This window comes from Rhea americana, unplaced genomic scaffold (assembly GCF_003343005.1).
Source record: "Rhea americana isolate MKP2758 unplaced genomic scaffold, rheAme1 scaffold_57, whole genome shotgun sequence".
In the NCBI taxonomy this organism is placed as follows: Eukaryota; Metazoa; Chordata; class Aves; order Rheiformes; family Rheidae; genus Rhea; species Rhea americana.
Genome location: NW_028186723.1, coordinates 297,226 through 319,740, shown reverse-complemented (window position 1 = coordinate 319,740; position 22,515 = coordinate 297,226). Strand labels below are relative to the sequence as shown.

Here is a 22,515-nt window from a genome sequence, read left to right as displayed (position 1 = left end):
GGTCTGTAGGGTGCCAAGGCCCACATTGCAAAGAAGAGATTTTTGCATGTRTAATGCAACTGGTCAAGAAAAAGAGGAGGCTAAATATGCAAGTTGTGAATGATAGGAGTGAACTTGGTGTCAGAATTTGAGGAGGAGGGAAGTAGGTTGAATCATCTCCCTTAAATCCCCTGGGCAAACACTCCTTTTAATAATTCTGCTGCTGCCAGTCAAAATCTCATGGTTACCTATTGTTTTCCCTGCCTGCTTGTATCCACCTGTGCCTGTTTTCTAAAAGCTTTTTGGTCTAGGAAAGTCTTTGTTGTGGATTTGTGCTATGCTGTGCCTATAATAAAGGCAGTGGACCCATAGCTTCTACTGAAATACAAATAAAGAATAATAACAGTGATGATACTTTTCTCACTTGAGGTTACCTGGGGATAAAGTTGCTGGAGGCATATGACTTTGATATAGTCTGCCATGTCTCAGATCCAATTAAGCTTAACCACGTGGTCTAACAAGCTCCCATTAGGCAAGTGAAAGACCCAGTCTGATAGCATGGTAGGTTTCAAAGATAGGATGCTTGCATTCGGAGTGATTTCTTTCCCTTAAGCTCAGATTGTGCTGACAGGTGGGAAGGGAACTTCATGTTCAGATGATACATGCCCACCTTGAGAGCTGTGCTTCAAAAGACAATTGCACAATCTTTACTGCCATTTTCATAATCTTATACCTTGCCATACAAGCTCTTGCTTTGTATCCAATTTTCACTGCAACATGAAAAACAGTCATAGAGAAACCCAGCCCTTGAAGGAAAAATAATTTGTTTTGCAATATTTTTTTACTTAGGGAAAATGAAAAAAAGCTGTTAATGGGCCCAAATTTTAACTTATTTCAAGTCTGGACAAAGGAGGATTTATGCTGTAATGTTTTTCAATTCCCCCTTTCTTTCAAACGGGCCATGTCTGAATTTGGGATGCAAAGAATCCATGAACTTGTGAGAAATAAGAATTCCAGCTATGACATCTGAACCCACCTCTAGTAAAAATGAATGGAAAACACAGGCCACGAATCACAACAGCTTAACACAACAACACTAGGCACCCAGGGGAGACACTGCTTGACTAAGAGGTATTGCAGAAAAAGAGTATGACTGCTGGCACAGGTAATAATGGATCAAATACTTTGGTGAAAGCAATTTTGGCAATTTAGTCTATGTGCAATATTTTTTGACACCCATGTCATTCTTACAAATGGCAAGAATCTCCTGGAAAACTATTTTCTCCACACAACATCTAAATAGGACATCTAACACTAGTTCCGTTTGTGCAGGGCATACTGTGATGAATATTAGAGTCAGGCAAAGAATAAAAAAAAGTCTGCAAATCCCCATCTGTCTAGATTGCGTGGTGCATTTTATACAAGTGTAACTCCAGGATCAATTCTGGCAATGGTTTGCACACATATTCACTTTACTACACAAAGCCCTATTGAAGTGAACCAGAAACTTGTTCAGTGCATTTCAAAGGGACTTTGCAAAATACTAAGCAACAACTGTGCAGAAACAATAGCTCATAATAATGCCAGAGCTGCTGCTGCATCCTGTGTTCTCAGTGCAGTACTCTGTGAGCCACCAGTTGTTGTATTTGCCTAAAAAATTCAGGGAAGTAAAATACAAAAACAATATTAAAAGTCTGGCATCCTTCCATGCAGACCAGGAAAATTCAAGGTTGCCAAATTGAGGAAAAACAAGTTTGAAAAAAAAAATCAAGATGACCCCAAAAGCAAGCATCTTGACTAAATATGTGTACAAGTAACATGGTCCAAACACGTGACGCTTTAAAAGCCTGTTGTGGGAGTTTCAAGTCTGTAACACTCAAAGTTAGCAGCCTCTAAAATGATCAAGAAGAGTTCTAAACACAAGGACAAATGGAGAACATCTTGGTCACACCACAGAAAATGTTGAGAACCGGAGCAGGTTAGCTGCCAGCACAGCATGTGAACTGTTTGCGCTGTGCTGGGTTCAGGCTATGAGCTCTCTGGGACAGAGACTGTGGCTCCCTCTGCATTCATCTAACATGAAGTGCAGTCAATGCCCAGTGACACAGAGACTTATCATTTCTCCAGGCTCTAAGATACATGGAAATGAATGCCAATGGGGTTTATATTATGCCAACTACTGATTATTTTTAGCACAATGGTTTTAGTTGTCCTATGCAAATTCTCTTTATCATTGGGGTAATGAGTGTCTGAMAATATTTTAAGCAACATTAAAGACTATTTATAGTCACATTTCCTTTCCTTCCAATGTGCACTAGATGCTGCATCCTTCTAAATACTCTGCCTGATCTGACGTGTTACATCAGAATTAAAACTTTAAGAATCCCTGAGAATTCTGATTTAATCTAGGAAACCACTCCCAGCTCACAGTGTGAGAAAGAATTGCTCCACTTGTTATACATATGCCAGCATCTCTTCACCGTGGGAAACTGTTTCAGGCATTTTGGTTTTTAATGGCACTCTGGGCATAGATGCACGGAAGATGCTCTTTATTTCCCCTCCTCTGTACAGTGCAAATTRACAGTTAGATCATAGAAATAAAAAAAAAGTATCAGCATTCACTCATTATAGCTCTTCCATTTCATCCACATCATAGTTTTTTCTTCTCAAAGTGAGGAACAATTCCAGCATCATCCTGGTGCAGACTGCTGCCTTCATTCATTTGCAGGCTCTCTTCCGCAAGCTGGGATAGATACTTCTGCAATTACATCAAAAACAAAGTATCTGTACAAAAGCTGAAGAAACTCAACACAGGATAAATTCAGAGCTCTTACACTCTCTTAGCACCTCACAGGGGAAGAAAACACATAGAAGCCCCATTTTGGTGAAAGTTCAAGCCAGGTAACATAACTGTGTCAGGCAAACTAATACACGGAGAGCCTAAGAAGTTCAGTGGTTAACCCTGTGCCATATGGGGAACTGAGGACAGAACCAGGAGGACCATGACCGTGATTCCTCATCAGTCTGCGTAGCTAGACCTTGCCTTTTCTCCTGGCAAACATAAACTGACTACTTACTACTCCCATACACTATAGGGCAAGGACTAACACTAGTAAGTCAATTGGATTACGCTAGGATAAAACTGGTGTGGTAGCGTAGATGGAGTTTCTGAGTCGTAATTTAAAGCATATACATTACGTTTTCAGACATACATCGTGTGCATGTTAGCTTTTTAAGGTAAATCAAACTCAGTAATAATTAACACAATTTAGCAATCTGCCTTGAGTATTTACATATATTGTGTTGCTTTAAGATAAAGCATTTCAGAGCTCTAAATAGCAAGGGTGATTTGAAAATACAGAAGTGGCCAGTGAGGCCTTGAACCTTCTGGCAGTATTCTTAGTTGGCACAGGTGCACATAAAATGGAAGACGAACTGATGCATGTCTGAAAATGGTGCACAAACTGTTTATTCAAGGTCAACTGACATAGAAACGGCRTGGAAAGAAGCTTCTTCACCAGCACCTAGTCTAGAGAGACTCATAGGAAATACCCATATAAGGATGCCTTATTAATGACCTATACCCACTGTTACAGATACACATCACATGCAAGAATAACTGACCTGAGGGTTACTAGACCCTAAAACTCTCCTTTCCCACTGTTTAAGCATTCTGGTTTACTTTGAAAAGGCCATCTCAAGTCACTGCAAAACACTGTCTAGTTGCAGAACTCCTCCAAGTGAAGTTTACTCTTTGGCATCCGTTTGGAAGAGGTGGAATGAGAAACAGGTGTAAAGAAACTAGGGCCTTTCTTGGTGTGCTAGGACTGCCAGGTCGTCTCAGGTAAATCTGAGTTTTGGAGGTAAGAGGTGCATATGGAAGGGACTCAGAAAGGTATTGGGTAGGCATACCTGTGACAAAATGATGRCTACACCCTTGTTACTCTGAACAGAGAGATTTGACTATGGAAATTACACAACTCTTAATCTTGATCCTAGAGTACAAAACTCCACATGGCTGAAGGCCAGAGTAAATGTTACTGCTGCATACAGAGACATAAAAACTGTAAAGGTTGGGAGGAGTGTTCTGTACTCYGTGAACTGTAATAAATCACTAACACTTGTCACTGGATCAGATAACCCATGCTTTTTGTTTTTTTAATAATTACCCACCAAAATAAGATTAAGCTTTTTTAAAGATAATAGAGGGTTTTGCCACCACCTTTAGATGAATCTGAAAGGTTTTTGTAGTAGTGGTGGGAGGGATGGCCAAATGATGGATCTTTTTTTGGACACTGAAAATGCAGTGGATCTGTAGATAGAAATGCCTCCTGGGAAATTATTTGTTTCACTGAAGAGAATGGAAAATTGCAAAAGTCTACCAGGCTGGTGAAGAAACAGTTGAAGTTTTTTTCCAGTGATTGTTTTTCTTCAGGAGGCACCATACACAGATGAAGCTGTCTGTTCTACTTCAAGATAAAATACTCATCTTTATAGAAATGAGACTTTTGGAAGAAATCTGGTAAATAAATTTTTCAATTTGCATAAAATTCCAAAGTCTGGCYTTATATTTTGGATGTGCTTCCAAGGAGATAATGTGAAAGACAGCTTGTAGCAAATCAAACACAAAAACACATAGCCATGAGAGCACCTGGGACAATGTTATTGTCACTGGACAATGATATTTGTCATGTAGACATGACAACAGGAAGACACAGGCTGTAGCAGTAGTCCCATAAGTTAAGATATGGCGCAAGTTAGATTCCATGGTTCTTAAATTGGTGGGTACACTCATTAAATTGCTCCATCATAGGAGAAGACTGAAGTTTCTTGCGGAGTGCATAAATGAGCAATACTACAACAAAAAGGGTTCTAGTAATGCAGAACAATTATTTAAAATTTGCTGTGTTTCCACTTGAATGGACAAAAGTTGGATGGTTATCTATCAGACATTTCACTTCCTCAATTTAGTAAGATAAGAGCTACAGCTCCGCAGAACAGTGTGTTTTCATTACCATATTTGACAGATTTAATTTTAACTGGTCTTGTGATCTTTATGCTTTTTTCTCAAGTCAGTTTTAGAAATCTACCACAGTCCTCATGGGAAATGTCTTAAAGGTGAGAAAAAAGGTTTTTTTCATGCTGACTTTGTTTTAATTGGACCTTTTTTCCATGACTTTGACAAAATATCTTAGAAAATCAAAAAATGCCTCCTCTACAGTGCCAATTGCTGGGACAGGGAGTAGACTGGCAATCTTTCCCTAAGCACCATAAGTTTCTTTGGGACAGACTCACATGGGACACATGGCCTGCACTCAGTGGTGCTACCTTTGTTGAATCCTTCTGGATTTTCTTGTATGAAATACAAAAAAGACATGCAAACTAGACACCTGTTCTTCAGGCTTACACTTGGAAGATCCATTACTAGCAAACAGTAGCTCTGAAGGCAAAAACTTTAAAAGGCAGAGGCCTTTGTATGATTAGAGCTAACTAACTTCAGGAAAGTCAAGAAGAAAATTCTCCCAGAGAAATGACTTGACTTTCTGTTACTTAAAGAAAACTATTCACAGAAAAGTTAATACCTATTAGCCAGCTAGGGAAAGATGGCTATTACTTGAAGAGAAGCAGAACTCCAATGTTTATGATGGACGGGGGAAGAAGCAAAGAAGGGGCAACCTTTTTCTTTCATGCCTTTTGCTGCAAATGTGCAAATGCCAAAGGCATTGCTTACATTGCTAGCAAATCTGCCTTGTGCAGTGTCCACACCCCTGTGCACAGTCAGGGACTCGAGAAGATGAGGGACAAGGTTGCCTCTTCCGAAGAGTCCTCTGCACTGGGCAGTTAATGCTCATGCGGTCATGAACAGCAATGACTGATACTGCCAACTGCGCATCTGGAAAGTGATCAAGGTAGGGTTTTTTCTTTAACTGCAAGTGCCTGTGGTTTCTATGTGCTATTATCAAACATGGTGGTATAGGTTTATTGAAACCATACAAGTAATTACACAATAAATTACACTCTTCTGCATCTCCTTACAGAAATTATTCACTAGTGGCACTCTGCGCTGTTAAACAGCTGTGCTGCTCTGTAGCTGAGAGAAGAGATTTCAGCTGCTCACAGGAAACGCCCTGGATATCTGTGCATCATGTAATACTGTGTGATGAAACATGCTACAGAAATTCACTTTAATGCAAAAATATCATCCTTATGAAAGAAGTGACACGTTTAATGTTAATGAAATCAAAAAATAAGAAAGGATGTTGGGCTCACTCCCAGCAACACCAATATCTGGAACTCTTAAGAGCAAAGAATTAAATGGCCTGAGTTGCACGCTGTGCTGGTGACAAGGACCAAATATAAATCAAATGAGAAAATGATCTCTTGGAGCATTTTACTTATGATCCAGAAGCTGATTTCAAGGACCCAGCAGTGAGAGCTTAGTGTGCTAATACCCACAACTACTGCAATGTCTTGCTTATATATACACTTAACTTCTTCTGAATTCTTTCCACACCATAAAAAGGAATTTTCTATAGCACCGTGGAACTTGAATGTAATCCACCCCAATATCTAGTTGTCAGCTAATTTCAAGACTGTTTTTACCTGAAGATTTTTGTAGTGAACAGTACTTCTGCAGTGACTTGTCTTCGCTGTCTCTTCATTTGTGTAGAAGAGTCCACAGAGCTTACAGTAAAACCCAGTTCTTGGCACCACAAATTCCACACCTACAGAGAGATTTTGAATTACATTAGGATGTCAGYTGAAACCTTTCTCCCCAACAATAAACTTGCTTTTAAAGAAAAAAAGATGTTATTTAGTTAAGTGWCATGGATTTGAAGACTGTGAGTACTGGATTTTCTTTGATTTACCTAATTTTGCAATACTGACCCACAGTTTAAAATCATATGCATTGCAAATACAYCTTGCAAATCTCCTCTCTTAGACATTATACATATTTTAAAATATACCTTCTCTCACATAATGCTGACTGGAAACTTGACTGTGTAACTTCAAGGGCTGGAATAGCTACAGTACTTATTGGTGGTAAATTCATGCTTACGTTAGGCAAATTCTTCTTAAAGATGTAGTTCTCCCAGGTGTTTTACTTGTTATTGGTGGTCACACAATATAACAAATACTTTTGGTTGTTCTAAAAAGTATAACTAACACTTTTATGACAAAGACTTTTAAATTACTAAGTATTGTTCATACCCKACGTCTTAGACTTAAATTCTTTAATTTCCAGAGAATTTACTGGATGATCCTCCTCCTCTCAACATTCCTTGACATTGACCAAAGTTTCTACTGAATTGTCACTGTAGGGTTGTGCATGCGCCTGCCCCGTGGTCTCAAAAGCGTTAACAGCAGCCAAAGCAATTTATCCTGCTTCTTGGTTACTGCGCATGTTCCCTGCAGCAGGCTCAGGTTAGAGACAAAGAAGTTCACTTCAAGAGAGCTTATTTCTTCTCATACTGATACTAATGCTACCTTATGCCATTTATCTGGAATGAAATTAATAATGACCTAGAATTGAAAGCCCAGCTCTCTTAAACAGCTACGGCTCTTTTATACACACAGTCTCTTCTTTTTCCTCACATTTAGCTGAGAAATAAACATAGCAAGTAGCCTTCAAGTGACAGCTTGCCGTAATTTCTAGGTATCACAGTGGGCAGCATCTCCTGCYGATGGAGACCTGTGGTTGAACCGTACCTAGGGGAATGCTGAGTTCTGTGAACACGTCCTCTTGTTCCCAGCCTGGCGGAGAATGGGTTCGCTTAGAGTCTACCTCSGGGTATTCAAGAGGTCTCATTTCCAGGTACCTAGAATTTGCTTAACAAATGAATAAATATATTGAATGAAAACAGTTTATTAGTTTAAAGAGATATTTTTAAACTTCTTGGAAATACTCTCTGGGTGGAGCCATAAATTAAGTAAAATCTGCAAAAGTGCTTTTCTGTTCAAACAAGAYGCTTGTTCAGTGCAACTGACAATAGCTACACTACACTGATGCACACAGCCCTGTTTCTCCCAGGAGATCATTCTTCTATTCCTAATTGCATGACAATTATGTTTTTTTCTTCTTTTCACATTTTAAACTCTCAATGGATCTATAGTATTATACAAGCCTGTGCACAAACACGGTCAGACTGCAGCTCCACAGCAACACATGGCTCAAACGGAGCTCTGCGAGCAGAGACAGAGCTGCCCTAATACAGGGCTGCAGAGAAAGCCAGGAGCCAGCAGGACCTGCTGAAGGCAAATCACCCAAGTGCCTCAGGAGCTAGCTACATACGCAGAGCAAACCTTCCTCTGGCAGGACCCCTGAAGGACCACTGCCATGGAGCACTCTGCTCCCATCCTCAGCTCCCTAAGGGATGGTTTCTGCTTTATGGCTCTTGGTCCCTCAAAGATTTTGGTATGTGGCCAGTAGGGAAGTGATGTTTGGTCACTGCTGATCAAAATTAACAGACAGGCAGAGATTCAAGGTATAGAGAACAGTGAATTGATTTGCTGAGGAGGATAAAGCCAGCTAGAATGACGGACATTCTCCTTTCCCAGTATGTGAATTGCTTTTATTAAAGAAAAAGAGAAAGTCGCTATCACAAAGCAACAGAATTACAAATAGACTGGTCTGATTCCTATTCTTTAGTTCTTACATCAAAGAACTGGTTTCCTTACCTGACAAAATTCCTCTTGCATTGCACATTTCACCTAGATGAGGAATATGTTTTCTCATAAAACAAATATATTTTTTGCCCAAACCAAACCCTTCCTGCTTTTTCAAGSCTGTAGTTCAAAGATCAGCAATTTCTAACTATGAGAGTGAAATTCTCTCCATTGTTTTAAATACACCTAATATATGATTTAAAAGAAAATAATACAAAATCTTGACTGGTTCGCTTTCAAGTTAACTTTAAGCCTACCACAGGTTTCCTGTTCTGCAGAATAGATCCTGGAAAACTCGTGAGTGTCAGTGGGGTGTTTGCAGGACACCCAGGGCCTTTGTTGCAACTTAAGTCCTGCCTAAGTTGATTTCTAGGGCTGCTGAGCTGGCAGCTGCATTAGCAGAGAGCCTAGAGCCCACAGATCCTGCCTTGCACCGAGGATCCCAGACGTCAAATCCAGGCAGAAGCCTGRGAAGCACAAGCTCCCCTGGAGTTTCCAGGTTCTCAAAATGCCCAAGTTACTGTCTCTCGGGATACCCAGCTCTCCTGTAAGCTGACTGCCCATGAAGTGGGCAGSCCAGCAGAGCCAGCTGGCCCAAAATCCTGGAAATTTTGTAGTCTCTAGTCCTGGGGAATTTGCATGGCAGCGTTATCTCCAAAGATGCAAAGCTTGGTAAGCTCTCTTCAGGCTAGACACGTGAGTTTTGAAAACCAAGCAAGTTTCAAACCCATCCCRGTGGAAGAAGTTTGTTCAAAGTGAGACATTTACATTAAATGTTTCTGCATTTTCTATTGGAAAATGGCACTCTCAGGAAATTTCCAGCAACTTCTGTTCACAAATTCTCCATCACACAGACTACGGTAACACCCAAAAAAGAGCATTCCTGGACAACATGGTATATATGGTTTTCCACTTCCTTTCATTATACCCAGTCCATTCACTTGTGTTCCACTTGAAGGACTGACAGGGAACTTAAGTGAATTTTAGACACTCAAGACCCTTTTTCTGGCAGCAAAAATACTAATAGGCAGCTATGATTACATTTACTGGCACTATCTCACAGCATGTTGTATCAGTTATATTAAAGGCAGCATGACGTAGATAACAGAAGATGATAGGGCAAGTCCTAACCAAAGGCATGTATTTGTGTGAAGAGGGACCAAGAAGTAACAATCTACAAATGATTCCCATGTTATTAGCACTTCTATACAGTGCATAAGAATACCCACCTTGAGTAGAGCCAGCCAGACATGAGCGATACCTCTCTGCTGACCTTCAGATGCTGTCATTCATTTCACTGACAATTCAAAATAAATTTAGCAGGGCACCGAAAGACTTCAGCTAAACTCATGTGAACCCTGATTTGACAATTATAGCACCTTATGCCTTGCAGAAAGCTTGCAAGCTGCTTATCCTATTTCCTTTATACTATTCAGCTCCAGTGACGAAGCCTCTAATGATTTAGCTTGGTAAAAGGCAATGGGGTTCTTTTACTGAGCTGCTCCAAGGACAAGTCTTGGTTCTATTAGCAACATTTATTCTGGTTAGCAATAAATTTCAATCTATTGTCAGAGGAAACATGCAAGGCCCTCTGCARGCTGAAAAGAAAAAAAAACAGTAGTTACCCTTGGCCTCTGAACACTCTTGGCTCCCATGTCTTGTTTCTTCACCAGCATTTTTAACTAGCATTTCCATGATTTCTCTACTCTCAGCTCCTTGTGATCCCATCCGTTTGTAATCATCTATAAATGTGTCAGGGAGCTGAAGAGTCTCTTCTTTCAGCTGAAGAGAAGGTATATGGCAATCTTCAGGCTCTAAATGAATGTCAGAGCATTTATCAATTTTCCCTTCCTTCTGCTGATGATCAGACTCCTTTGCAGGTTGGTCTTGTGATTCCTCTGGCTTCTGGTCAGGGTCCAGATTTAGGCTTGATGCTTCAGTAACCACATCATCATTATCATCATCCTCCTCATCCTGACAGACACCAGAAGAAGCTACACTGCCCTTTGCTGATCTGAAGTTTGTTTCTAAGGCTTTATGGGCAAATTTGTCTTCACTGGTTAAGTGGCTGTGATCATTTTTCAGTTCTAACATGGTTGACATACAGGGACACATTTCTGAGACGGCTTTATTTTTTTGATCAACAGGTACTATTTCTTCAAGCTCTGTTATATCAGGCTCCATAATTAGATCATCTTCTCCCACTTCATCTACTGTCACTAACTCCTCCATGTTAGCAGGATACCAGGTCTCACCTTCTATCTCACTTCCACTCTCCCAGTCTCGTTCCTGTCAAAAAGATGTAAAAATTTTGAGAAATTAGTGATTATAGATCATCATTGTTAAAAGTGATCTTTGAACATCAGTAACCAAGGAGACTTTTGAATTGGCCACGCCTAACCCCTCTTCTATCCTAGTTCCAAAGAACAACATGCCTTGGCGCTATGATTTTAAACCTTACAAGAACAAGCAATCTTCTAAAAATAATCATATAAGCTTCACCTTAGTGAGATCCTGTAATTGCCTTGGGGAATATGTCTCTCCAGTCTCCCACTTCCTGCTTTCTGGTGAACAGTAGAACGAGGCACAACCTGTCACACTAGTCATACTCCGTTTTGTGACCCCGAGGAAATAATCCTCTCCCCTTTCTCTAACTCCATCCCAAGGTGGCCAGAAATAGGCATCACAATGAGAATATACTGCACCCCAATCTAGCCATTGTAGCTTTTGCTTTGCTGGATTAGGTCCTTTAATCTCCTACAGTGACTGAGAAAATGTGGCTACCTTCTGTAGTCATTTCCTACCACCAGCAAGGGCCCTTTGCCAGGGACTGTGTTGGTAGAGGCTGGCCTAGACCTTAAGAAAAATCAGTTTTACAGTTATACTCAAAGGTTTATAATCTGAAATACCTCAAACATGCAGTTATAGATTTAGGATTCTCAGACACTAATATTGGATTTCAGAAGAATTAGAATTATAAGGTATATATGACTTTCAATACGCATTTGGTGCAGCTTAGATTTCAACTCCCAGAATCGTCGTGTGCACATAATCTATTAATAATCTGTATTCTCCTGTGTAGACGCTCCCACACTTCCCCTCCTAGAATCCTAAAACAACATGAAAACTCTGGGAGTCGACACCGTTCTTGCCAGGAGATCAGTTTTCTACAGCAGCAGATATCAATAGCTTCCGTATCTGACCATCAACCCATGACCCTAGAGATATGAAGCTGGAGGAATTCCAAGAACATTGCTGTGCCCTGCTGCAATACTGCAGCAGGGGTGCTATAGAGACATCAAAACAAGCCACCATCTATGGTCTATTTAGGGCCGATATTCTGAAAAGTTTTCATCGTTAATCTCCTCTTTCCCTGCTAATCTCTACTGTGTCTCCTATTTTGGGGCACAGTTTGCAAAGTTACACAGTTCATTTGGGCATACATTACTTGCAGTTGTCAGTGCCAAGGGCTATGCCTGTGAAGCAAGGTACATGGGCAAAGAGCAACTAAAAAAAGAGCTCTGGGGATTCCAGAAAAAGCTACTCCTTAAAGCAGAGGTCAATATAAGGCAAGTTAATTTAGACAACCCCCTTCCGTAAACTAATGACTTCCATTGGGGAGTTAATATTTCATTTASGAAAATGTACTACCAAATCTGGGTTTTCACTCATTTTATCATGGAAGGTAAACCAACAATATGTAACTAACCTTCTCTTTTCTCGTGTTTTCCATGATCTCTCCAGATTCTTTTCCTTGTTTATTAACTGAAGGTGAGCTCTTCTCTGGAACTTGTTCCTTTCTTCCAAGCTAAAATAAATACAACATATACACGTATAGCAACACACAGTGGTGCTCTATTATGTTTCTATTCTGGATCTATGGAAGCAAAGTCACTCACAAGGTCACATTCTTTATTTTTAAAGTTTATGCAAGTCAACTGGACTGTGGGAAAAGACCCAAGAATTGGATTGCATTAGCAAAGCTGCACAAAAAAGAATTAAGAAAAATAAATCGAAACAAAATTAGAGAGATGTAATTTATATCATAGAATTGGCTGGAAGACAGCTGGGGAAAAATGTGAATTCATTAAAATTTCCAGCCTTCTCTCTTCTGTTCTCTATTCACGTCTGTTATGTTGGCTCAGACAYGGTTAGAAGAGCAGCACTGATAAAATTCTGCAAAAGATTTCAACTGTTCTGTTTATTAATGTTAGATCAATTGAGAATGCAACTACTCTCACAGTTCATACTTTAGAAGAACAAAATCACTGTATTACCTAATACTTGGTAAAAGAGGTATGGAGCAAAACCGTGAGTTCAAGAGCAGTCAGCTCTATTACTCCCTATTAAATTGCTAGCTGTAGTCCCCAGAGAGATGCGCCTTTAACAATGCCAATTCAAAATGACTTGAAAAATGTACAGAGTGTGTGACACTGGTGATTTGGGAAGCTTGGACTGACATTTCTGTACATAAGRGAGAAATATCCTCCAAGGAGCCATCCATCACAGTGAAACACCAGCCGAAAGATAAGGATGACTAAAGATGGTACAGACATCTACGACATGAGGTAGCGGTGCTGCCCGTTAGCTAGCCAAGTTACGTGCTCTAGAGCTTTCTACCAAGCTTTCCCCCGCATGAGAAGAAAGAATGCAAGGTCAACTAAAGACGACTGAAAACAGCCCTGGCAACACAAAGTCACAAGCGACAGATGGACCTCAGTCAGCGCAGCAGCTCTACAGCCTCCTGTGGGCGGGTGGAGGGGGTGCATCCCCAGGAGGGCCTGGGGGAGGCAAGCTGGCCGTAAGCCAGYGACAAGATCCCAGTACAGTGGGGACGTGAGCATGGGCTGTGCTGGGACTGAGTGAATGAGGCATCCCTGAGCGATTCCCTCTCCACTCTTTCCCAGAGGAGAATCTGGGAAGTGACAGACACTTTTACTTCACCAAGCRAGAGTTTTATCCCAAACATCTCATTATTTTATGGGTAATCCAATTCAATGCTTCTGCCAAGGGGGTCTTGTCCACTGCTCCCTTCAGCGTGCTGTTGAGAGTAGGAACATACAATTGCTAGAGACAAGTCACTCTGCTGAGCCGACTGAAATAAAATGTGTCACATCAGATTTAAAAGTTCTTTCCCCATTTTGGCAGTAAACCAACAAATTCCCTGTATTTTCCTACAAAYATTGCCTATACCTGTAAAGCACTACTAAACCCAGATAACTTGCTCCACATCGCAGGCAGGGAAAGGAGGTGATAGCTGCAGAGAGAGCAGCTGGAGGGGAAAACACACAGGCTTGGAAGAGAATGTTGTGGGCCAATTTGTCCCTACATACACAACCTGCATCCAAGCAGTAGATTTTCACTTGGTTTTGTTTTCAGTTGTCTGTCTCCATTTCCTTACTGGTTAYCTGGAGGCTCTGTACATAAAACAGAAAGATGATGTCCAGGTACCCAACACAGGAATGGTGTAAGAGATCAGTGCAAAGAGGTGGATGAGCTGTCCTCTCAAGGTCTCTTTTAGAAATATACTCCCTGATTACATAATGGTAAAACATTGCATGTCCCCAGCACCATACCAATAACAACTGGTCTAAAATACTTCAAAAAAATTCACTATTTCAGCATTTACCTTYTCAATACGTACAGTTTGCAACCTCTATTTACCTCATTCTCAGGAGGTTTGGTTTCCTTCACRTCATTGCCTTCAATAACAGCATCTTCCTCTTGGTCTCTCTCAGCTTTCTTAACTTTATTCTTATCGCTGAGTTTTTGCCTGGAGCCTTCAGCTGCTTTGCTATGCTTCTGTTCAGCCATCTCCTCCCTCGTAGTGTCCTCGCTGTAAGAATGTCTCCGCTCCCTTAACTTTGCCTCTTCCTTTCTCTTAGATCTCCCCGGTAACTCCTGCAGCTGCCTTTGAAACTTGTCGGATTTTGACTTAGAGGTTTTTCTGTAATAGTCATCTTCCCTGCTCTTGTAGCCAGACAAAGGGTGAAGGGAGCCAGGGGAACCACTCCTTAAATATTTTTCTCTGTGCCCTCTGCCTCCTTCAATCCGTTCATCCAAATCAAACTTGTCCAGCTGTCGGGAATAATGTTTCCTCTCATGTACCCACGTGTCAGTCCTATCCCTCTTCTCGTCCCCATTCTCTCGCCATTCTCTGCCGTCTCTTTCCTCTTCCCTTCTTGAATACGGGGACTGATCCCATGACTCTCTGCCGTTTCCCCAGTCTGTCCTGCTGGTTCCCAGTGGGCTGTGGGGTGAACTGCAGGAGGTAAAGCTGGGAGTGTGGGATCTGGGCGACAAGGAGCGGCTTATGGGGCTGCGAGAGCGGGGCCTCTCTGTGCCATAYCTGTTGCAGAGGGAGAAGGCAGCTGTAACTCTGTCCGACCCACTGTGATCCACACGGAGTCCTTGCACGCTGGGAACACACCAGGAACCACACTGATACGTGTGCACCTGAGACTGTCGGGGAAAACCTTTAACCTCCCAGGCCGTCCACACAYGTGCACTGCACAGCCACAGGCACAGTGAGCAGGAGAAAAGGCAGTGCCCTACTCACACACACAGAGATAACCAAATCCCCACAGATCTCTCAAGAATGTATTCATTCATTCTTAAAAACCTCTCATAGGGATTTAGCATTACAAGCTTATAATATGTGAGTAGCCTTACAACAACAGCCAACTCAATCATCTAGAGCATCTTTGAGGCAAAAGTGACACAGGTCATCTGTTTAAAAAGAGGCATTTTAAAATTGCAGTTCCTCTCCATTTCTCCTAGAAGGTCCAGAAACTACTAATGGAAGCCAGTCTGATCAGAAATATACCCCAATACATTTTAATCTGAACTGGCTCTGTCCCTCTAGGTCTTCCAGCACCCCTAGCCTTTCTACTTCTCACACAAGGGGGAGAAGAGGGGAGCAGCTTGTTTTGTGTGTTCTTCAAATGCCAAGTATATTTTCTGAATAATAATCATCATCAGCAGCAGCAGTAACTGGTAAAGAGTAGTGAGCAAAATATTTCATGTGTTTTCATAACGAACAGTTTCAATCTGATCTTATTACCTAGGTCCTGCACCTACTATTGTACCCACTTGTATCTTTTCAGTGATTTGAAAATTAAATCCAAAATAAGAAATAAAATGAGATGGAGAGGGAAGCACACAGACAAGGCTTATTCTGCTTGCAGGCTTAAAGATTTACCCAAGTCTCAATCCCAAAATATGCAGAAACCTTCTGCATTGCCCGGACTTGCAGTCYCATGTCCAGAGAGCAGGGTATACCCCAGGGCAAGCCAGCAGGCAGGACTGCCACTGTAGAGTTACCTGTCTGCTTCCCGGAGCAGGTCCCTCTCCCTCTGCGAATGGATGTCCTGGATGATAGCAGCCACGTTCTTACCTGGTTTCTAAGCAAGACAAAGGCACTGTTTAGCATGCTGCACTACCCTCCAAGCTATTTTAGGTGATGCATCCTGTAAGAAACAGCATCCATGTATCATTTCATTGTACGACTAATGAGAAATATTTGGATTCGGTGTTCTTGTTACAGTCTTTTCTGCAACTAGTATCTCAAAAAAATAATCAAAGCAGTCAAATGGTACAAATGAAAAAWTTCTGTTACATTGTTGCACTGTCACCACATTCTTCTATACTAAAAGAAAGGCTTCTATAATAGGCTGTGAAAACTACCTTGTACGTCTCTGTTACGCATTCACCACAGTATATTTTCTAGGAATTAGATGCAAGAGGAAATGAACCAGACCATTATTCTAATACCTGAATAAAACAGATATATCAGCCTCCCTCTGCCCTTCGGAATGAACTGCCTTCATCTCATTTCAGGGTTTAGCTCATTCTGGAGTACGGCACTAAAAGAGTATGTGTAGACACAGAAGCTTCAGAAGAACTAGGTGCAAGAGAGGGCTCTTAACTTGGAGCACTACAGCATTATTTTATAACCTATTTTATGCTGTGTTGGGTCCTTTCAGCTCTGCATCACCAATTTCAGTCCAAGTCTTCAAGAAAAACATTATTYCTATAGCATTATATATGACAGTACATAAGCTCCCATAAATATGCTCTCAAGAGCAGTGATTTTTGGAGATCACTCAGGTATTCACAGCACAAATGTCACATTCTCTACAGGCTGTCCAAAGACCAAATATTCCTCTGTTCTGTATCTCTGTAAAACATCTTGCTTTTCAGGCAGTTCAGTTAACTTCTTGCTCAGTCACAGGAAAAGCAAAGACCAAATCATCAGTGTGATGCTTAGCACCGCCACCTCTGCCAGGCACGGAGACTGCGGTAATGGCTCAAGCAGGCAAGCAGTGGAAAGCACTGCATCAGGCTAGATGCTTGTCTAGAAGGACGGCCTACAGTACTGACTTGTAGCACTTCACACTTGGCTGTATTTCTGACCTTTGTAGACAAGCAGTTTGGGGAGCTGCTCAGAAGAATGTTTGGAAGGGAATTTTTGAAATAATGGTATGAGAGAACCARAGAAAATGGGATCTCTTCAAATGGCTAAAATTTAGAACAATAGCAAGCAGTTACGTATATAAGATCATTAACACACATTGATTAATTTATCTTTCTTCATTTCTGTTCCCAAAATAGTAAAGCATTAATCAGAAATCAGTGTTCAGCAAAGATTTTTAGATGTGTTCTTATGGACATGCCATGGTAACTCAGGAATCTGATCTTACCTTCAGCTGTAATTCTTTGTATCTTTTAGACATCCTAATAAGCAATTTGTCATCATTTATCATAGCAGGTTTTTCTTTGTAGTACTGCACCATGGCTTGTGCTGCTTCACTGTAAGCCATTTCCAGAAAGGCCTAGCAAAAAAAGGGAGAGCTTTAATAACTACTGTATATTAAAAATACAGAGTATAAGAGAGAAAAGGCGGTTCAGTAATTTTCATTTGGATTCTTCTTACGTAAAATTTGCTGGTAGTACAGAACTGGATAGCTTTTCAACCCTGGAACTAAAATAATAACATACAATCCTCTGCTCACCCTCCTTTTAACTAAAAATAATGGTTTCGGCCCCGCTATGAAGGCTGATATGCAACTTAAAAAGACAGATTGAAGCAGACAGTTCAGTTAAAACCTAAATGACTGGAATCTGATCTTTCTTTTCCCAGCTTCAGCACCGATCTTTGCACTTGTGGTGAGCTGCTGCCAGGGTGCACAGCTGCCGTGCTGCAGTGTGCACTGCTCCCCAGGCTGCTGGCTGTGCTTTGCAGAACCACTAAGTATCCAGAGAAAAGCAGAATACCAGAATGCAAGGAGCCTTAGCAACAAAAGCCAAAAAGAATTTAAAAATCTGAATGCTGTTAAACAGCACTTTTATTTTCAGGAAAATTGTGTTTGATGCGACTTCGGTTTAGCTGACTAATGAAAACTCACATCTGTGTATTGACTGCATTTGGAAACATGCTGGGATCTCACACATTTCCCATTGGAGTGAATTCCACATCCATCTGTTCTGCCTGCTGCGAGTATGTGAGAGAAGATTTTCCAGCTGCCACCACTAGTTGTCTTAACCACCAAGGGTCTAAAATCATCCTGGAGAAAGAGCTCTTCCCCAACCTGGTGAGCAGGCAGTAGCCCTCCTCCAGCACACGTGCTCCTGAGCGCACAGTGCAGCCTTGCCTTGGAGGCCCTGCTGCTYGCCTCTGCTTACACCACTGCCTGATCTGCCTTTGCTCTGACAACTGTTAAGCCTGGTGTAGGACAGCTGAATCAGAACAGGGTATTAGTGATTCCTCCACATCTAGTGCTGCTCTACAATGATGGCTGAGAAAGCAAGAAATTCTCCAGAACAAAACCATAGAAGCCTGAAAACAACCTTAACAARTGACTAGGAGAAGAAGGCAAAGTTATTCATATTTTTCAAATTAAGAGAAAACAAAGTATAATTTTACAACATTTCTTAGTTCAGAGATTTTTTTTAAGCCTGTCTAGCAGGACAGTGGGCATGTTTATGTCACCATCTCTTTCAGTGAGCAGGTTTTTTTGAAAACTCGAAGAGCAGGCTTCACATACTTAGTTCTCTGTTACAAACAGCTCTTCCCCACAGATTTATCTGTCAGCACCAGCGGCCCCAAAGGTGCCATACCTGGTTAGTAGATTTCATGAGGATATAGTTGGTGACTTTCCCAAACGGAAGTCCCAGATTAATGACATCGTTCTCTGTGCAGCTTCCCTCGGGGAGGTTGCAGATGTGAACCACTCGACCCAGTGTAGACTTCCTTTGGGGAAACTGGAAAAAAAAATCAAAAATATGTTTTTATCTTAGATAGTCTATCTACTCAGTAAGACCTTGCATTTCTGCAAAAAATTAAAATTTCTGTTCTGCTCTGTGTACTTAAGGACAAATAGCCTTCTTAAAAATCTTATAGTTTAACATCCTAGTTTAAATGTATCTCTTTCCATTTGTATCTTTAGCTGAAATACAGCTTGCAGTGGAGTCTCTATCCCTGGGCATGACAAAGTCCAGACAGGATTTCCAGAGGAGAGGCTCTAGTTGCAACAGGATTAATAATATTTCCACAAAAAGTAACTACAGAGGTGTTCAGGACACCAGGGGCTGATCAAGATGATCAAGTCCTTCCTCCGTTCTCTACCTAAATATATTTCATTTTCTTTGTTTCACTTGTTAAGAGATGGTATGCTAAGCACATATAGGATTAGGAAGATTTAGCTGCTGTTCTGACAAACACTCAGCAGTGCATTAAATCAGATTACTGTAAGATGTTACCCCTCCCCAACTGGCAATGACTTATATTAAAATGCTGTGCTGTAAAACTGCAATAATTCATGATTAGGAAGTGGTCAGGCACTCATACTACAGGAATGGATGAACCGTACCAGGCAAAAATCTTGTCAGCTGATTGTAGTTAAACTGGATCCATTCATTAATTATAGCTGTAAATAACAACCAGGACAGGAATACCCACCTTCCGTATCTGCAGTCAGTAAGTGAAAGGAGCTGTTCTGTGTTGGGTATTGAGTGTAATTCTTAACAAGATTTTAAGCTAAATTTCTTTGCAATCAATTTCTACAGGGGCTTGCTAGTGCAGTTGGGCAACCACTACAAAAATGATTTGTTGAACAAATTATTTGATGCATAACATGGAAATGCACCTCATACAGTTTGCCATATTATTTCACCCCTCCAATTTGGCATTTTTGTTATATCTTTTCTTTTTTCCCATTTCTTGCTTTCTTGCCATCAGACTCTTTATCTCTTTCTTGACCTTTGCATGAATCTTTTCTAAAGGTAATAATAAAATTGACAGCCCCATCCCTGCACGGTCAATGGCCCTCCATGCCTGAGAGGAGGCTTGTAGCACTCTATTTGCCTTTTGTAGAGGGAAAGGGTTATTTGCAAACAGATAGCATGTAGCAAGCTCTTCCAGAAATCTGAATACTTTATTTATGATATRTGCAGGGTCAAGTATAATCTCCCGCTGCCCAGTTAAATGGCAGCAGCTTAGCTGAAAGTGAATACTACCATGCAAASGTGTAAAAAGATTATATACCACCTGGGTTGTAGGGTGAATGACAGCTGGCAAACTCAATCTTAACACCTCTGATATAGCTCCCTGTCTCCCCAGTGAGCTTCTGAAGAAAAAGGGGATTTACAGTGCCCAGAAAAATCAAAAGCTATTAGTTCTTCTGTCTCTCATAGTTCAGCAGATCATTCAGAAGGAGGACTTCTGCAGGCAGCTTAAATGATAAATAGTGACAGATTCTAAGGAGAAACGACACTGGTAGTGGCAGTAATTTCATTTACTGCTAGCTCGACAGCCCTGATGAAAAGGAGCATTCCTCCCCCGCTGCCCGACTCCCCCTCAGTCTCTCCTAACAAGCAAATAACACGCAGTATGGAAAAAAATCCACAATGAAGCTCTGACCTGACCCAAAACAAAAGCACAAAAGAGTTGCAGGTAAGTTTAAGTAACTCGAATGTTTAGATTATTGTCTAAACAAAAGCTTAAAATTGATATATTTTTAATTCAAGTAAGAAGAAAGTGGCTTCTACAAGGATGTAAACAGGCAGATAATTGGCTTAAATACTCACTCTTACCCCTGATGGAAGAGAAGAAAATGTCAGACCTGGCTGGCCAAAGGATCTTGCTGATGTAGTGATAAAAGATGAGCCGACATTTGGTGGATAATCTAAATAATGGATTACACACATTTCATGAAAATCTTGACTCATATTAGCTGCGTTGATGTGCTCAGTAGGAAATGCCCCATTTATATCAGATTTCATTTTCTAGTTTTGGTACCAAATGATACATTGCTCTGTTGTTTGAAAGAAAGACAAATTCACACTTTAAAAGGCACAATCTTGCCTTTTAGTCTCTCCATGCACATCTTCTACTAAATGTTTACCTTGAAAGCTTTTATCATATTCTATTTAAAATGTTCGCTTTTCCCCCAAAGACTGACTTTCCTTTTAATTAAAAAAAGTATTCTGAGTTATTGCACACGCAACCATTCACCTTCAATACTAGATGGGTTGAAAACTGATGCATTATTTGGAGATAAATGCAATGTTCCATCTGCTGAACTTAATACGCACCGGATACCAGTGCTGAAAAAGAAAAAGAAGAACTTTAGGAACATGCATTATGTGCCATAAATATCAGAAACTTAATTATTAGGCAGTAAATCCTTAGTGTAAAGCCACTGAAATAAGGGATGCTCCATTAGAAATTCAGTTGGAAGACTGCCTCTAAAATAATACTTACTTATCTGAAAAAGCCATACATTTTTGGATGTGAAGACTTCCCTTAGTGTGCTGATCCCAGTCCTATGTTGAAACAAAGAGATGGTGAGCACAGGAAAAAACCCTGAGGCAAATTTACAAAAGACAGCTTCTCCATTCAGCTTACCTTATTCTAAAACAAATATTGACATGCTGAAGATCAAACGGAAAGATACTGGAGCCAAGTACGCTTTCACCCAGTAAGTTTACAAATTCATTATTTATTCATTCATTTACATTCATATTTATTCATTCATTTACAAATTCACTATCTGTAGGTTAAATTGTCAGTTACTTTACAAAAGGAGATCTTCTCTGTATTGGTTGTTAAACCAATGTTTATTTCTATCAAATTAGTTAACTTATGCTAGCTGAAGAGCTCACCCTGCAAGCCCTAAGCATCCTCAACTCTTTCAATGTCCATAAAATGGGTGCTCAGCAGAAAGGGCAGCCAGGATATCCCTTACTCATTTCAAATAGTAAGGAAAGCTTGTAAAGGAAATGCATTTAGCTTTTCTTTTTTCTTTTTTTTTTAACGCTTTTATGAATCAAGTGAGTCAGTGTATTAAACACCAACAAATAGAGCAACAGCCTTGCCGTGACATTCCTCCCGCTTTTAAAATGCCTAATGGAAAAGAAAGCGCAGCCTGCGCCACGCACGGGTATTTCGTACCATTGCAGGAGTCACCAAGACAAACAGCTTCGCAAGTAGCTGTTCAAAAAGTAAAAGGGAAAGGCTATTTCATTTGCTGCTTCTTCCTTCCTATATAGGGGTTAACAYCCCCCCCTTTCGTCAGGCCACCGCCACGCCGTGCCAGGAGGCACCGGTCCTGCGGTGCGGTACCGACAGCGGTGCCCGGCCGGGCTCCCCGGGAGGGCAGGGCCACCCCAGCGCCCACGGCGGCTCTCTSCAGACCCGACCTGCGACGTGACCCTACGCACAGGCTCCCGGACGATCAGGAAGTTTCTTTTGGAATTTGGAGCCCCTGTGACGGTGCGAGCGCGGCCAGAAGAGGCGCAAGGTGCCAGCGACGGAGCAAAGCCGGGACCCCGGGTTGCGCTGCGCGTGCTCAGCAGCCTGTGGCTTCC

The 22,515-nt window shown here is 41.2% G+C and overlaps 1 protein-coding gene across 1 annotated transcript in view; it reads right to left on the bottom strand.

Moving 5' to 3' along the window:
• Positions 1-2,511: 2,511 nt before the first annotated feature.
• The window catches only part of RBM20 (RNA binding motif protein 20), a 65,914-nt gene continuing 45,910 nt past the window's right edge, over positions 2,512-22,515 (bottom strand). Inside the window, exons 4-15 of the mRNA XM_085319113.1 lie at positions 21,410-21,471; positions 21,161-21,252; positions 20,740-20,831; positions 18,766-18,909; positions 17,349-17,480; positions 15,970-16,049; positions 14,311-14,995; positions 12,356-12,454; positions 10,272-10,935; positions 7,690-7,809; positions 6,583-6,704; positions 2,512-2,737 (exon numbers count right to left, since the gene is read on the bottom strand). Coding sequence (XP_085175239.1) covers positions 2,630-2,737; positions 6,583-6,704; positions 7,690-7,809; positions 10,272-10,935; positions 12,356-12,454; positions 14,311-14,995; positions 15,970-16,049; positions 17,349-17,480; positions 18,766-18,909; positions 20,740-20,831; positions 21,161-21,252; positions 21,410-21,471 — 2,400 coding nt within the window. The 3' untranslated portion in view covers positions 2,512-2,629. The remainder of the gene's footprint in view (positions 2,738-6,582; positions 6,705-7,689; positions 7,810-10,271; positions 10,936-12,355; positions 12,455-14,310; positions 14,996-15,969; positions 16,050-17,348; positions 17,481-18,765; positions 18,910-20,739; positions 20,832-21,160; positions 21,253-21,409; positions 21,472-22,515) is intronic.